Source organism: Dipteris shenzhenensis, chromosome 4, assembly GCF_047967505.1.
Source record: "Dipteris shenzhenensis isolate YYH24624 ecotype China chromosome 4, Dip_SZ_1.0, whole genome shotgun sequence".
NCBI lineage: Eukaryota > Viridiplantae > Streptophyta > Polypodiopsida > Gleicheniales > Dipteridaceae > Dipteris > Dipteris shenzhenensis.
In genome coordinates this window covers 374,122-388,869 of record NC_141599.1, presented here as the reverse complement: position 1 = coordinate 388,869, position 14,748 = coordinate 374,122, and the positions used below count along the sequence as shown (strand labels likewise).

The 14,748-nt window shown below is 42.1% G+C and overlaps 1 protein-coding gene across 1 annotated transcript; it reads right to left on the bottom strand.

Annotated features, from left to right (window-relative positions):
* Nucleotides 1-2,195: 2,195 nt before the first annotated feature.
* Nucleotides 2,196-5,164, bottom strand: LOC147902295 (putative receptor protein kinase CRINKLY4). Its single transcript, XM_087373642.1, has 2 exons — nucleotides 5,061-5,164; nucleotides 2,196-4,917 (listed from the first exon to the last, which is right to left on the bottom strand). Exon 2 carries the CDS (start codon nucleotides 4,640-4,642, stop codon nucleotides 2,297-2,299), a length of 2,346 nt encoding a protein of 781 aa, XP_087229768.1. The 5' UTR covers nucleotides 4,643-4,917; nucleotides 5,061-5,164; the 3' UTR covers nucleotides 2,196-2,296.
* Nucleotides 5,165-14,748: the final 9,584 nt, after the last annotated feature.

Below are 14,748 nucleotides of genomic sequence, written 5' to 3'. Positions count from 1 at the left end.
TAGCTCAACATTCCACTGCCCAAGCCCTATTATTAGTGCACAGACTCTAAGCTTCTTTCTAATTGGCTAAGACAACCTGCATCAACCTTGTCAGATCCTCATTACTCACAAGATAGAATCGCAAAACTTTCATGGGGATGTGCTTTTTGCAATGTTGACTTAGCATCTCCCTGCTAGAGTTCCAACTTTAGCATGAGTGCGAGGAGGCCCTCTTAGCATCTTCTTATGAGGTTGTGTTATAAGGTACCTGTACGACTTTGAAATGATGATTATCTCCTCCCACTTCTTTAATTCCTCGAGTGTAAGATAAAGCTTTTCACTCGGTTCCACCCGAAAGACATTCCATGTGGCCACCCTATACGTTGTAATCTTTCCCTCAGCAAACACATTTTCAATTCGTGGAAGAAGGGTAATGCAGGAACAACATTGAGCTATGTCAAGCATCTCTAGATCCATGTTTCTACTACTTAACTCTAGCTTATTCCTCATTGATTCTCAAAATAGCTGGCAAAGGCAATGGAAACCCCCCACAACCTCCTCCCACTTGAAAAGGTTAGTTTTGATATACATATCATCAATGTAAGTGTAAGGCTCAATGGAATCCCTATAATTGAAGGCCAAAGCCTGTTTTTGAGCACACTATCACCTCATCCTCTCTATGATCCCTTGCTTCATGGCCATCACCAAGCACTACTCAGTGGGCATGTTGTGATAACTGGTGCCGAGTCAATGATGTTAGCGCCAAGAGTGAGGCAATGAGTGATAGACTCGATGTACTCTATATCTATAGTGTCGATGTTAGAACCACGATAAGTTCCAATACCCAGAGAGGAGACCACAAGGTCCCCAAATTGAGAGCCAAGCTTGAATCTATGGAAGTTGACAGGGCCAGCAACAACGGTGTTGATTCTCTAGGTGTATTTGGTAGTGCCGATGGCATCAGCATGTTGGGGATATAGTTGGAGGAGTAGGACGGAGCAAGGGAGAGGACATGCCTTGATTACAGTGAATGCAGCAAAGAACATAGATTTGTATGATCTCTTGTGGGACTAAACTGAATGAAAATTTGAGCAAGCATTGCTCATTGATACATTGCATTTTGGGTCCTATTGGGCAAGGAAGCTGCATTGATGCTTTGAGGAAGTGTTTGCTACATGGATATGTAAAGGAGATATGAAGTTTTTTACTAATATTTCTATTGTTTTAAAAGATAATGCTCTGGATGGTCTATTTGCAATGCAAATAACGTCAAAACCGTGTGAAATTGAGTCTAGAATCGAACTTTCAAATTTGGAGACAAGTGGACCGGCAACATTCATTTATGGATTCAAAGGGTTTTGAATTCCATTCTATAAGCTGTAGATTTTTCTTTTGCCAAATAAGGGTCTTTATATTCTTTTAAAAAAATATTTTTCTTGCCTTGCTTGTACCAATCATACTCAAGAATTTCCAACTACAAGAAAAAATCCAAAGTTTGGTTTTCACATGACAAAAAACACAAACTAATACATCAAATCCAAGGAGATATAACATTTTATTCATTTTTCATGATAATACACCCAATGGTTCAATTTGAAAACACCACATATGTACTTGCGTTGGACAGATGAGAATGATTCAACTAAAGGTCTTTTTCGTGGTAAATGTGTTGTTGATGTAGATTTAAAACTTGAGATCGTGTTAGCATTGGTTGTTGAAGAAAGAGGAAGCATAAAAGAGTAGTTGCAATGGTTGTTGAAGAGAGAGGAAGCATAAAAGGATTAACATGTTTTGTCAAAGTAGTGAGAGTAGTTTTGGTCTTTGGAACTTTAAACTTTGGTTGCTACCTAGTAAGTTAACCCCAAAAGCACACAAGAGACTTTTGGTCTTTGGAAGTGTGACATTGACAGGCTAATTGTTTAGTTCACCCCAAAAGCACACAAGAGACTCGCAAACATTCGGGGCTCAAGAGCAAATGTTCACAAAAAAATGACGAACTATGTACAATGAATCTTCAAGTTTTTCACATCTAGTCGATAATCTCGGGCATGCCTTATGAATCATTCATCTTGTTATTTTTTTAAACTCACCCCCCCCGTGAAGTAAACGTAATTGAAAAGATCGCATTTTTAAAAAAAATCAATTCATCTTATTATTTTTAAAAACTCCCATGAAGTCTACGTGATTGAAACGATGACATGATTGAAATACTTTCTGGAAGAAGGAACTTGAGTGGCAGAGACATCCTCCGAATTTATTCGTTGACTGCGGTGCGACGATTGATAGTTGCTAACAGATTTCTAACAATCTAACATCATCATCTTCCTTCTAAGCTCAAGGAGACATCTGCGATTGAGCATTTGCTGCTGCTTTGGAATTGCAAAGAATTTGGGCGCTGTATTTGAGTGCTCGTCTCATTGGAGAACGATGGCTCGACAACTGCTTGCAAGTAGCTTGCTACATCAGTCATGGTTGGACGCTCCTTTCCTGTCATACGAACACACCGCAGAGCCAGCCCTATGACGTCTAGAATTGATCTGTTTGCACCATCGTCGGGGACTTTGAGCTCCGGATCCAATATAAGCATGGACTGCCCGTGCTCAGCAAGCTCCACGGCCCATGCCACAATGCTACATACGGAATAATCTTTATCCACTGCCTTTCGCCCGCTCAACAGCTCCAGAAGAACAACTCCAAAACTGTAGACATCGCTCTTCAAATTGAGCTGATAAGACTGGAAGTATTCTGGATCGAGGTAGCCTGGAGTTCCGCAAGGTGCCAGGTTGCTGAGATGAGTTTCGCTTCCGACAGGACCGTAAAGAGAGAGGCCGAAATCAGAGATATGCGCATCCAAAGCTTCGTCCAGCAAAATATTAGATGCTTTCACATCACGATGAATAATTTTGGGAGATACATAGACATGGAGGTACTCAAGCCCTCTTGCTGCTTGCAGGGCAATCTTCATTCGGCGTTTCCAGTCTAAGGGCTGAGCAGATCGTTTGCGAAACAGGCAATCTTGCAGCGAACCATTTGCCATGAATTCAAACACAAGGCATTTGTCCCCTTCACAGTAACCAACGAGATTCACCAAGTAAGAGTGGTTTAGCTTTGCCAGGAGTTCAAGCTCCATGTCAAACGTGCTAGCTCTCTCCATCGTGCAAGCTTTCTTGATCGCCACAACCCGCCCATCGTCGAGGGTGCCTTTGTATACTTCCCCAAAACTCCCTTTCCCAATCATCATACCAGTGTCGTAGTCTTTCGTGGCTCTCCGGAGCTCTTCACTAGTGAAGCTAATAACCTTATTCGTTTTAGCTTTCCAAAGCCTTGCCTGAACAGATTCCGCTTGATAAATTGGCCTCCGCCTAGACAACCACATCGAATGCAATTGTCTACGTTGAAGCACTGCTAACAATCCGACGATCACTAGTGCAGTCAGGGCCACTCCCACCACAATTCCTTTCAACGGACGCGATAATGGTTTAGGAACTGTAGAGTTGGGAGCTTGACACGGCTGGCCTGGCAAGCACTCCAAGCAAACCTTGTCTCCATTTTTGGGACACTGATTCGAGATCCCAAGCTCGGAATCCGAAAGTTCATACTGGCCCTCATTACACTGCTTGACGCACAATCCCATACTAGCTCTTAAACCCTTCGGCACGGAGGAATTTGCGAGACCTTGCTCCCCCCAGCAGTTCACAACCATCTCCTGGTCACCCTCCCTCACGCCACAAGTGAACCAATCTCCGGACGAGATGGTAGCGAATGTCACTCCCGCAGGGGGAGTTGTCTGAGCACCTGTGCTGTCCCCCCAGCATACAGCTTCATGATTATCCTCACGCAAGCCGCATGAGAACGCGGGGCCTCCAGTGATCACTGTGAGGTGGAGGTTTTCAGGAGGATTAGCCTGCCCATGAGTGTTGTTACCCCAGCAGAGTGTCTTCTTGGTATTCAACTCGAGTCCACACATGTGTTGACTCCCAGCAAAGATCGACTCAAAACTGGCGTTGGGGGCCTGGATTGCTGGACCGATTTGTGTGATATCCAAACCCCAGCAAATTGTGTGCCTTGTGCTGGCCGTGAGTCCACAAGTAAAATAGTCGCCGGCTGTAACTGATATCATCGCTTCCGATGGAGGCGAAGCTTGTCCATAATCGTTGTTGATGCTCCAACAATCGACCCGACCAGGACTGTCTGTTTTGTTATCTCTTACTGCGCACGCATGCAATAAACCGGAATTGATGTTGGAATAGCTAGTGCTCTGATATTGGGATGGAATGACTGAATTATTTACCTGCCCCCAACAGAAAGGACGATGAGAATCATACAGCAACCCGCATACAAAATAGCACCCGTTGGAGATAGCCCAGAATGACACGCCCACTGGAGGCAATGTGTCGTTGAAAATGGCCAATGCGCCCCAACATTGCGGATGGAGCGTTCCCGCCTGGAGAGCACAAGCAGAAGAGTAGGTCGCCCTATAAAGAGGAATGTAACCCGATAAACTTGCCAATGTAGTCATGTATCCGGTTCCTACAGTCAAGGTAACATGAAGCTGCAAAAGCAGCAACAAGCTGAAGAGTGATGGAGAGACAGATGATGTGTCATCCGAACGCCTGGTCGTTCTTGGAGTAGTGACGAGTTTAAAGCGATGATTGGGCAACATGATTTCGGAAGTGTACTAGGAGGCGAGCAGATCTGTCACTGCACAGCTGTTTTATTAGTGTGCACATTACAAGGCTTTGAATTTGAGCAAACTCAGAGGCGCTCCACCTCCACTCGAACGCTCTTAGTAATCATGCTTATCTACAATCAAGTCTAGATTTGTGCCAGCGTGCGTTACTTGTGTTTCATTCACATCTTAAGAAACGTTCTGCTCAAAGCTCAAAAAAGATCTAATATTTCTGAGAATTATGCAGCGAAAGTTCCCAACGAGCGAATCTGCACAGACATTTCAAACAAGATCTCCATGAAAACTGGAGTGTCAACTTCTGAGAGCTAACGAAAACAAAAAAAGATCTCCATGAAAACTGAGTGTCAACTTCTGAGAGCTAACGAAAACAAAAAACAGTTGTGTGTGCAACCTCTTTATCGCTTCAGCCCACACTCCTACTGTTTGCTGGTGTGGTTGCGCAGAAAATACATGAACCGTTAACGAACCATCGGAAGGCCTTACAAAAGCCTTGGGTATACAGGGTAGCTGCGTTACTGTCGACCTCCTCAAGGCTATGAGATGTCACATGTCCCTGTGAGATGGGATGCGTAACGAGAACGGCATCGTCGTCATCTTCCTCGACCTTGTGCCTTTACTTTCTGTACGTGCTCTCCTTTTATTCATTGCATGCCCTGCTTTTCCCCTTTATGCCTTCATCTTCTACCGCTTCATTGACTCTCTAGCCATCTTCAAAGAAACCAGGAAGGAGCACAATGGCGTGTCAATATAGATCAAAGACTTATGCATGCGCCCTTGTACATCAAGGGAAAACATGTTTGATCTCAATCCATGTGCACCAAGAAGTTCACAGATGCTAGTCAACGTTTTGCCAGTCAAGAATGAAGGAGAAGCAACACTTGTAAAAGGCCACCAAACCCTCTCACGGAGAGTTAAGTACATATGAAATGATTTATGTTATTTTCCTCACGTTTCATCCTGCTAAATTCACAGCAACCTATTCGATACACAAGTGAGTCATAACGTATTGTTGATAGGCAGTGCGGTGACCGGTCACCGGTGTTTGTGTAAGCGTGAGGAAGAAGGGTGAATTCTAGAAAGTGTATATGAAGAGTTTGCGAGATCGATGCGATGTCCATGTTACTTGGATGCGAGAGAGAGAGAGAAGGATTTGTACTTCGTAGCGCTAGCCAGCACGTATCTTTGCATATAAGAACGATTGAAAACACACACCCCACAACAGCAGTTTTTAGCCTGCCCTCTCGGGGTAGCCTTAGCAAAGCAGAAAATGGGCTTTTTAGTTTTAAAAAATAACGTTATTTTTTATTGGTCTAAACTCGCCCACGTGTCTGCTGTTAATGCCAAGTGGCAGTTAGTCTTCATATGGCAACATGCATTAAAATGCATGCTTTTCACCCCATATGTGCAACTTTGATGGCGCGAACCTATGGCAAAGGAGAGCTCATCGACAAACATAGTGTACTTTAGAATGATTACTTGGTTGCATGTATGTATAGAATAAAATTTTGATGTTTTTGAATAAATTGCTATATCCTATAGTCTTCAGGATGCATGCTTCACATGCAACATAGCACTTCTCATTCCAAATCCTTATTCCATAATTTTTTACTCTCATGTTCAAGTTTGGAATGTGTAATACAACTTGAAGACAGTTTGTCGAAATTCCGTTGAGTAATGCACAAGTTATGGGTCATGCAAGATACCTATATACAGAAAAGTCCCTGAACCTATATACACCCAAGCAAACAATGACTCGTGTCATAGGTGATTGACAAACATCAAGACACACCTTCGCAAGTCCTACAAGCAAACGAATGAAAATTAGACAGTACAAAATGAAAGCATACGAAATGTAAAAAAGCAGAGAATTTCAAAGAAGCTAAAAGAATAAAGGAAGCAAAGAGAAGGTTGGAACACTGCAACCACGCTCAAACGCTCCACTATCAGTGTCCATGTAGTCACTGCATCCCTCCATACGCGCCATCAAAGACAAACGAAAAGCTTCTGGATGAATAACAATTGACTGGCTAACACCCTCAAAAGATCCGGTTAAATAATAAATAGGCGGAGGAGAAACGTAGCCCAGGCGAGGAATTTGATACGCTCATCTTGGATGTTGGCAGCGCCAAATCCTTTGCAGATACCACGCATGGAGAATGAAGAAGATCTGACAAATTCTCACCGCATCATCTTCATTCCTCCAGTTAAAGCACGCTACCATTGTGCCTACATAGGTGTGCCACATCTAAGTTTGCAATGGTGACACTTTGGTTTGTTCTTCAGTTTGCAGTCACTTTGATAGTGACCCATCCTTCCGCAATGGTAGCACTTCATTGATGTTTTACTGAACAGTGCTTGTTCTTCATTATGGTTGTTGCGTGTTGATGTTGATGTTGATGTCAATGTCGATGCCTTCAACTCTCTTTCTTTTTCAAGAAGAGAGGATACACATTCCTCAAACTTTGGATCTGGAAAATTCTTCAAAGTGGTTGTTACTGAGCTATACTCTATAAGCATGCTTTTAAGGAGAATTGCAAGTGCATCTTTTTTCCCTATTTTTGAATTTATGCTCTCTAGTTGGGTCATAATGCTTTTGATTTTGTTGACAAATTGTGCCATGGATTCATTGAAGCCCATGTGCATATAATACCATAGAATTCGCTCTTAGGATGGATTTCTTGGTTTTTGGCTTTTGCACCAAACACTATGTTCAACTCATCCCATGCATCCTTGGCATGATCCTTAGAGTCTATATGATGAATTATGTTTCGACCTAAGTGCAAACCAATGAGTGATAGTGCTACTTCGTCTTTTTCCTTCCAGGCATCATTTTGTGCAGTGGGTATGTCTTCTCTTACAACTTCCAAAGCTTTTGATGCATCAGGAGATACCTCATTTGCGTAGACCAGGTGTGGAATCCTTCCCCAGTGAACTTCTCAATAGTTGGGGTGCGTATTGCCATTGCAAAGGTCTTACCTATTGAAGATACTTTCAAATCTGGCACTGTCTAATTGCATACAAAAAAACTGAGTTGACAAGCATGTAGAGCTCAAAAAATTGATTATTTTTCATTTTGGAGCATGTGTAAATTCCTCCTAGATTGCAAATTATGCCTTGTCAAAGATTCTGTGAAGAAGAGCATGACGATTGTGAGAACATTGCAACTGTGAAAACATGGGAGCGAGTTCAAGTTTTTCCTCTACGTTCATATGGAGTGACAAACAATGGAGAGACAAACGACTCGCCATAGTTTGGGGAGAGTTTCAATGACCTCACTAACTATTTGGAAGAGGGGGATAACTTTGCAATGGTCGCAAATTCTGGGAAAAATGAGGAAGATAACCCATACTTTCTGTTCCGATGCACAAAACCTAAGTACAAAGTTAAGGAAACATTAAAGGATAATTGGGGAACAACCTATGAGAAGTATGATGTAGTAGTCGGAGCTTTTTGGTTTAAAAAAACATCCGAGAGAGGCCACAATTACAAACTGCTAAATAAGAGTCCACAAACATGTGTGTACTCTCATCTAGTAAGAGCTATTAAGTTTTAGATGCAACCTGTGCCACAAAGAAAGAAGGGCAAGAGTGTCTTCAAATTGGATTTAGACACACATGAGCACATCTTGGGGTGTCTTGGAGTAGTGGATGAGGACAACTGAGGTAGTGGGTCATTGTTTACTTGGGTGTAGCCATTTTTTGTGACATTCAGGGACGTTTTTGTATATGGGTATCTTACATGACCCATAACTTATGCATTGCTTAATGGAATTTAGCAAATTTTATCTTCAAGTTGTAGTAACATTCCAAACTTGAATATGAGAGCAAAAAATTATGCATTAAGGATTTGGAGCGAGACTGTTAAAGCATTACAAGTGCTATGTTGCATGTGAAGCATGCATCCTAAAGACTATAGGATATAGCAATTTATTCAAAAACATCAAAATTTTATTCTATACATACATGCAACTAAGTAATTATTCTAAAGTACACTACGTGAGCTTCTTCTCAACCCAAGGACACACCTAAATGAGATCATTATGCATGGGTTAATGGGCCTCCAATGTTGAGCTAAAGTGATGCATACCCATTTGAGGGCACGCTCCATAACTTGTTTTTGAGTTGTTGAAAACCAAAACGGATTGAAAATTTGGAATCCAAACTATTGGGACTAGTCCATGGTGGTCTTAAAACATGGATGGTTGTTGGTATTGGTATCTAGATTCACCCTAAAATGGAAGAAGTTAGAAAAGTACAATTTGTGCATGTGCAAAGATATTTTAATAAATCTAACACTATTTATAAGTTTGAATTGTTTCTTTTTCCATGCACTTGCTTGCTATATGTCTCATAAGCATGCCAAAGGTCATTGCATTTAATAATACACAACATCAAACCTGATAACGTGCCCTTTGTTCAATTTGTGTTTTGAAGCATTTAATTAGGCCACATTGCACGTATTTGGGATATCCAAGTCTACTGACGTGTATCGTCGGGGGGGAAAATTGACTATTGAAATTTTGCTACTCCTATGAATATTGAATTTTCACACCTCTTGCCCATGAAATCTTGGAAGATTAAGTACTCGCTACAACTTGCCCCCGCCTCTTGCAAGCATGCATCTCGATGTGACTGACTTTGGTTTGCCATTGTCATCTTTCAAGTAAGTTTTCTATCCTTTGCTTGTCTCACTAGTTAGCTTCTCTGGGTCTATTCTGGACTGATCATGGCCATGGCGTCAATGGCAACATACAGCTCGCCATGGCTTGCAAGAGAAGCAGATAGAGGCTATGAGACAAGAAAGGAAAAAAGCGAGGTCAAGGCACAAGGAACAGAGTGCGGGTCGAGGAAAGCACTGGCACGGTATCGAATCGGCAATGAAAGACACTTTTGCAACATCTGCAAAGGGATAAACAACAAGAACAAAGAAGACTCCTTACAGAGCAGCAGCAAGAAGCAGTTGGAAATGCATGCATTCGATCATTGCCATCGAAGCAAAGAACATGAGCTGTCCTGCCACGATTGGTGGAAGCATTCGAGACAGCAACATGATGCCATTCAGGTGATTACCAGTCTTGAGTCTTCACATGCTTTAGCTTGCACCCTAAAGTTCATAGGGTAACAACCCTACCAACACCTCGACACATGCATGCCCAAGAGGCGATGCTCTCTAACCTAACAAATGGTGTACAAACTTTTCCAATCTTTAAACAATTTCTCGTCTTGAAAACTGGAGCTTGACTTCTTATCGTATGCTATTGTTATACTCAAATTAGTGAGTTTTATTGCCTTGACATATTCATTGATATAAATATCCTTCGATTGCGACATTTTACTCAACATATTCATTTTGTCTAAAAGTGGAATAATTCCACACAATCCCAATATCAAATCTATGTTGTTCAGTTTATGATACAAAATATCTGCCTTTTCAACCTCTTCTTCTACCTCCATGTGCATTAAATAGACCAAAGTCTTGTATTCATCCCATAATCTTTTTGCTGGATGAACCAAAGATATCCATCTATATGCTTGATGTTGGATTGTAAGAGCTTCTCAATGTTCATGTCTAAATTTGCATCTTTTATTTGCAATGTTCTTCCTTTTGTTTGGGCTTTGCGCATGTGAACCCAAGAAGATGAAAGCACTTGTTTACACAGGTCTTTCGGCCCAGCTGAATCCTCTCCCTACTAGTAGGTTTTGAGCTCAACTCAATCCTCTCCCTAGTAGGTTCTGCGCACTACTTCTCTAGAGGCTATCACCTTTCGCTCTCCCTCGTAGGTCTTGAGCTCTCAGCTCAATCCTCTCCCTTGCAGAGTCTGAGCTCTTTCCCTTGCAGGTCCTCTAGCTAAGCTATTGTAGCTCTTGTGCTCTCTTTTTTACTACACATCTCTGCCTCTTTGGGCAGGTGCTACAAGAATGTCTCAATCATCCACATACCTGCAAGCCAAGAGATTTTGTCATATTGCTGTGGATTTTCATGACGTTTATGGTCTTAGCATGGTTGGGAAGAACCCGCAAAGGCTTATAGATGATGACATTCTAGTAGACAAGGGAGACAAGGGAGACGATGCACGAGGGATGAAGCAATAGTTACAATTGAAGTAGTCATGTATCATGAAAGCTTACAAGCTTACAAGTGTCATGTGACACATGTGCAAAACACCCAATCATAATTTACATGGCTGGTGGATATATGTCACAAAAGCAAGCACCTCTTGAAAAGTGCTAAAATTATGCTTTCTTAGGACATGCCTTTAAGCACAAAAAGCATACCAACCAAACGTGCTACCACCCTTGCCTAGTTGTGGAAGGCTAGTTTAAGTTCAAGGCAGTCATTGTGTGGTCTCCGATGGTGACTCACGTGTTGTGGGGATGTTGTCGATAAATCAATGTGCTCTACTCCACCCGACTCCCTGTTGGGAGCAATCCAAAGGCTTCTCAACCACTAGTGTCACTCTAGCCGCTTTCAGATTATTGCAATGTGATTCCACAAGACAAGAATGGGGAAAGGGAGAAGGGAGAAGGGAGAAGAGAAGGGTGAGGGGATGAGAAGGGGAGATGACTTGGGGAGAGGGAGTAGGAATCACAAGGGCACTATAATGGAAACAAGAGAACACTCAAATCAATTCATGGTAGAGAAAGAGAGAGCTTGTATTCCAAACTTGTGCAAATGACAATATGAAGACCAGAGTCAAACTTCTGGTCTTCTATACAACTCACCTTTTGAAGGGAGGGCCAACTGTTTTCTCTATATCTGCCTCTCAATCTTCTCATTTTACAATTCACTTGGGCCCATATGGCTTCAAGGAATAATCTTCTCTCATGCACTCCTATTCTCGGCTTGATATTGCAAAATGGCTTCTGTTAATTAAGGATGTTAACATGCTCCCCCTTCCTAATCTAGATTCATCCTTGGTTGGACATGGTGCGAAATGTCAAACTTCATAATTTTGTGCCGATTTAGTTCAACTGTTGCAAGATTCCTCAAAAGGGATGGTGTGGCTCCCAAAACTATGTGTCGTGCATGTTTTAAAATGTTTGGATATGGTGAGAATGCAAGCTCCATGCAAGCTTCGGATACGGATACAGAGTCGAAGCATCTATGGATATTGGGGCCCGTTGTTAAGGTCAAAGATGATAGAGTGGGAGTTTTTCTCCATTGTGGGTTCCTGCTTTGGAATGTCTCAAAGTACTATGATAAGTAGGTGAAGCAAGTACATGGGCATGACTACGGTCATGTTCGAGACTTTGGCAAAAGTGGAGTTAAATTGCTCCATTTGGTGGGTAAGGGTGTAGGACATCTTGACAGGGGAAATTTATGTAGAGGAAAATTGTATATTACATTGGTGTCGTTTGCTTGCATTGCTCATAATTTACTCCATAGCTAGTGGTAATGAAGAGGTGCGACAATAGGTTTTCGAGAATGTGGGTTGCTTCAAAAATGGTAGATGCTAGGTCAGCTATACACACCCGCATCGTCATTGATTATAAGAACTTTGGTGCGGTGAGGTATATTGCAGCCACTCTAGTCTTGCGATGAGGGTGGGAAATTCTCCATGGACAGAAGCTCTTAATGAATGCAGTGAGGGCTTTGACTTCAATGATGTCCATCATTGTAAGGTTTAAGCTCTATAATTTGGGGCTTAAAAATATGGATTAAGCTCTTGGCCAATGAGGAGGCTCAAGCATTAAAAGAATCGAGGTTTTCTTCCTCCTCATTGGTGGAATTGAATGGTCCCCACCCCAAGTTACTGGAATTACCAAAGTAAAGGGCCTTGGTAGAACTTGTGACTTTGTAGGGACGGTTGGATCATAATTGATCTAATGGTTAGCAAGCCCTTTCATCTCTGCAATCCCATCCATTAGATCACAGAAGATCTAATGGATATGATTTAAAGTGCTTTAAGTGCATATCTCTGACATTGGATAGTTTCTTCATTCAATGGTGATGGTGGACTGTCCTGGCAACAGACTGGACTACCCCTTAGGTAATAATGGGATTTGAGATGCATGGCGATTTGAGGGCAGGATGAGGGCAACATGGTAGATTGGCCCTTGCCCTTGGAGACATGTGGTGCATCCACGCCCTTGGATGGGGCATTAGATCCAACCATCCACAAGTGGTGTGATACACACACCCTTGGATGGGAGGATGGATCCAATGATCCACAAAAGGCACTGTGTGCGAGCCCTTAGATCGTAATTGGGAACTATGGTGCAAAATCATTCCTTCGTGGTTGATGGAGATGCATTGGATCAAGTGCAAATCAAGGTCCCAAAAAAGGCGCTACATGTGAGCCATTAGATTAGGATTTACGATCGACGATGGAAAAATGGCAATAGACCCAAGCCTTCGAAACCACAAGTGGTCCACACATCAAATTCCCCCTTTATCACACGTGGTCTACAACCTTTTCCCCTAGAGATTAAGGAGTTAACCTTTTTCTTAATGTCTCCCTTATGAGGCCCTTTTTGAGTTCATATTTCCCCCAATAGTTCACGAGTGGATACAGGGCTAAAAAGTGATTCTCGGAATCATTGATAGCACCATGTGTGATGTCTTTCCTTTTGTATGGCAAGCAATAGGTTCTTGTGCCACTGCTCCTTTTTAGAAGAAGGTTCTTGTGTGTCTGATGAGTCAAGAGAACATCTTGTACGTATAGGCCTTCATTCTTGTCCTCCAGTGGATGGCAAGGTACTTGAACGTCTGGAAGGACTACAAGAGAATTGGGAGCCGGTTGACAAAACTTGAGAACCCAGAGTTGATCGTTGCCTTCCTAGTACCCTTGGGCTTGTAGTAGGGCCTTTGAGACCCATCGGAGATGGTAGCTTCTTTTTTTTACTTGTGGCCTTCGTCTATGTATTTATTGAGGCTTCCTCTGGGATGTTGTTGTCCTGTGGGTTGACATATGTGGGACCCACATTTGGTCTACTCCTTCTAAATACTTGTGGCCTTCGTCTTACATGTGTTAGGAGGCTTCCTGTGGGATGTTGTTGTCTTGTCGGTTGACGTATGTGGGACCCACATTTGGTCTACTCCTTCAAAATACTAGAGTAGATCTTTTCTTACCCATATTTGTCTATATCCTTGTCATCCTAGCTTATGACTTGTTGAGGTGGAGGGCTGGGCTATAGAGCAAGAGGCATTAGTTACTAAAGTTGGTGCTACTTTGTTGTGGTCATTCTTCAAGCATGGGGGTAGGTATCATCCCTCTTGGTTGGAGTGGTGGTTTCCTCCCAGGTGCTTGAGTGCATGAAAATGTGGGAGCGAATGGTGAGGGAATGGCTTTGATTTCCAGATTGCACTTTTCTTTTTTGAACCTTGGACAAAGAGGTGTCATGGGTGTGTGATTGCCACTTGTTAAGGTGGACGTTCTTTCACACCAATCAATCTAGTAGTTGGCTGTCTAGCACCATGCCCTGCCCAATATTGCATGTCCTTCACTAGACCGATGGGCATGATAGAATACACTATCAATCACATGATTATTTACCGTTATCTTAAGATTAATACACTACAAGGATTGGCCTCATTTTTTATGCTTATATCGATGCAAATTACATTGGAATTTTATTAAAAAAACTCCTAAGCATCGATATTACTGTCCATATTACCATCGATATTAATGTCGAGATAAAGCATTTTTTTATGCTAATATGGACAATAATATCAACTATGGGAATAGTTTATCAATGCTAATATCGACACTGTCATGGAAACTCGAAGCTATTTTGACGTAAATATCAACACTTTTTTGTAGGGGAAATTTTTTTAAAGGGCAAATTAGGGCTTTTCTAGCCCTAATCAGCCCTTCTATAAAAGGTTTGTATTACAATGTACTAGCCATTTCATATGTTTACATTCAGTTTGACTGTAGAAGTTTCTATATTCTCTTTCGATTTGAGTACAAAATCTCATGTTCTTTGTGAGTACAAAATTATATTCTCTTGCACTTTCTATATCCGACTACTCTACCCCATTGATATGTACATCATATTTACTCTAGCCTATTCATTGCTACTGTCACCTTCTCCTCATCGCTCCCACCCTTCTCCTCATCATTATTCCCTCTACCT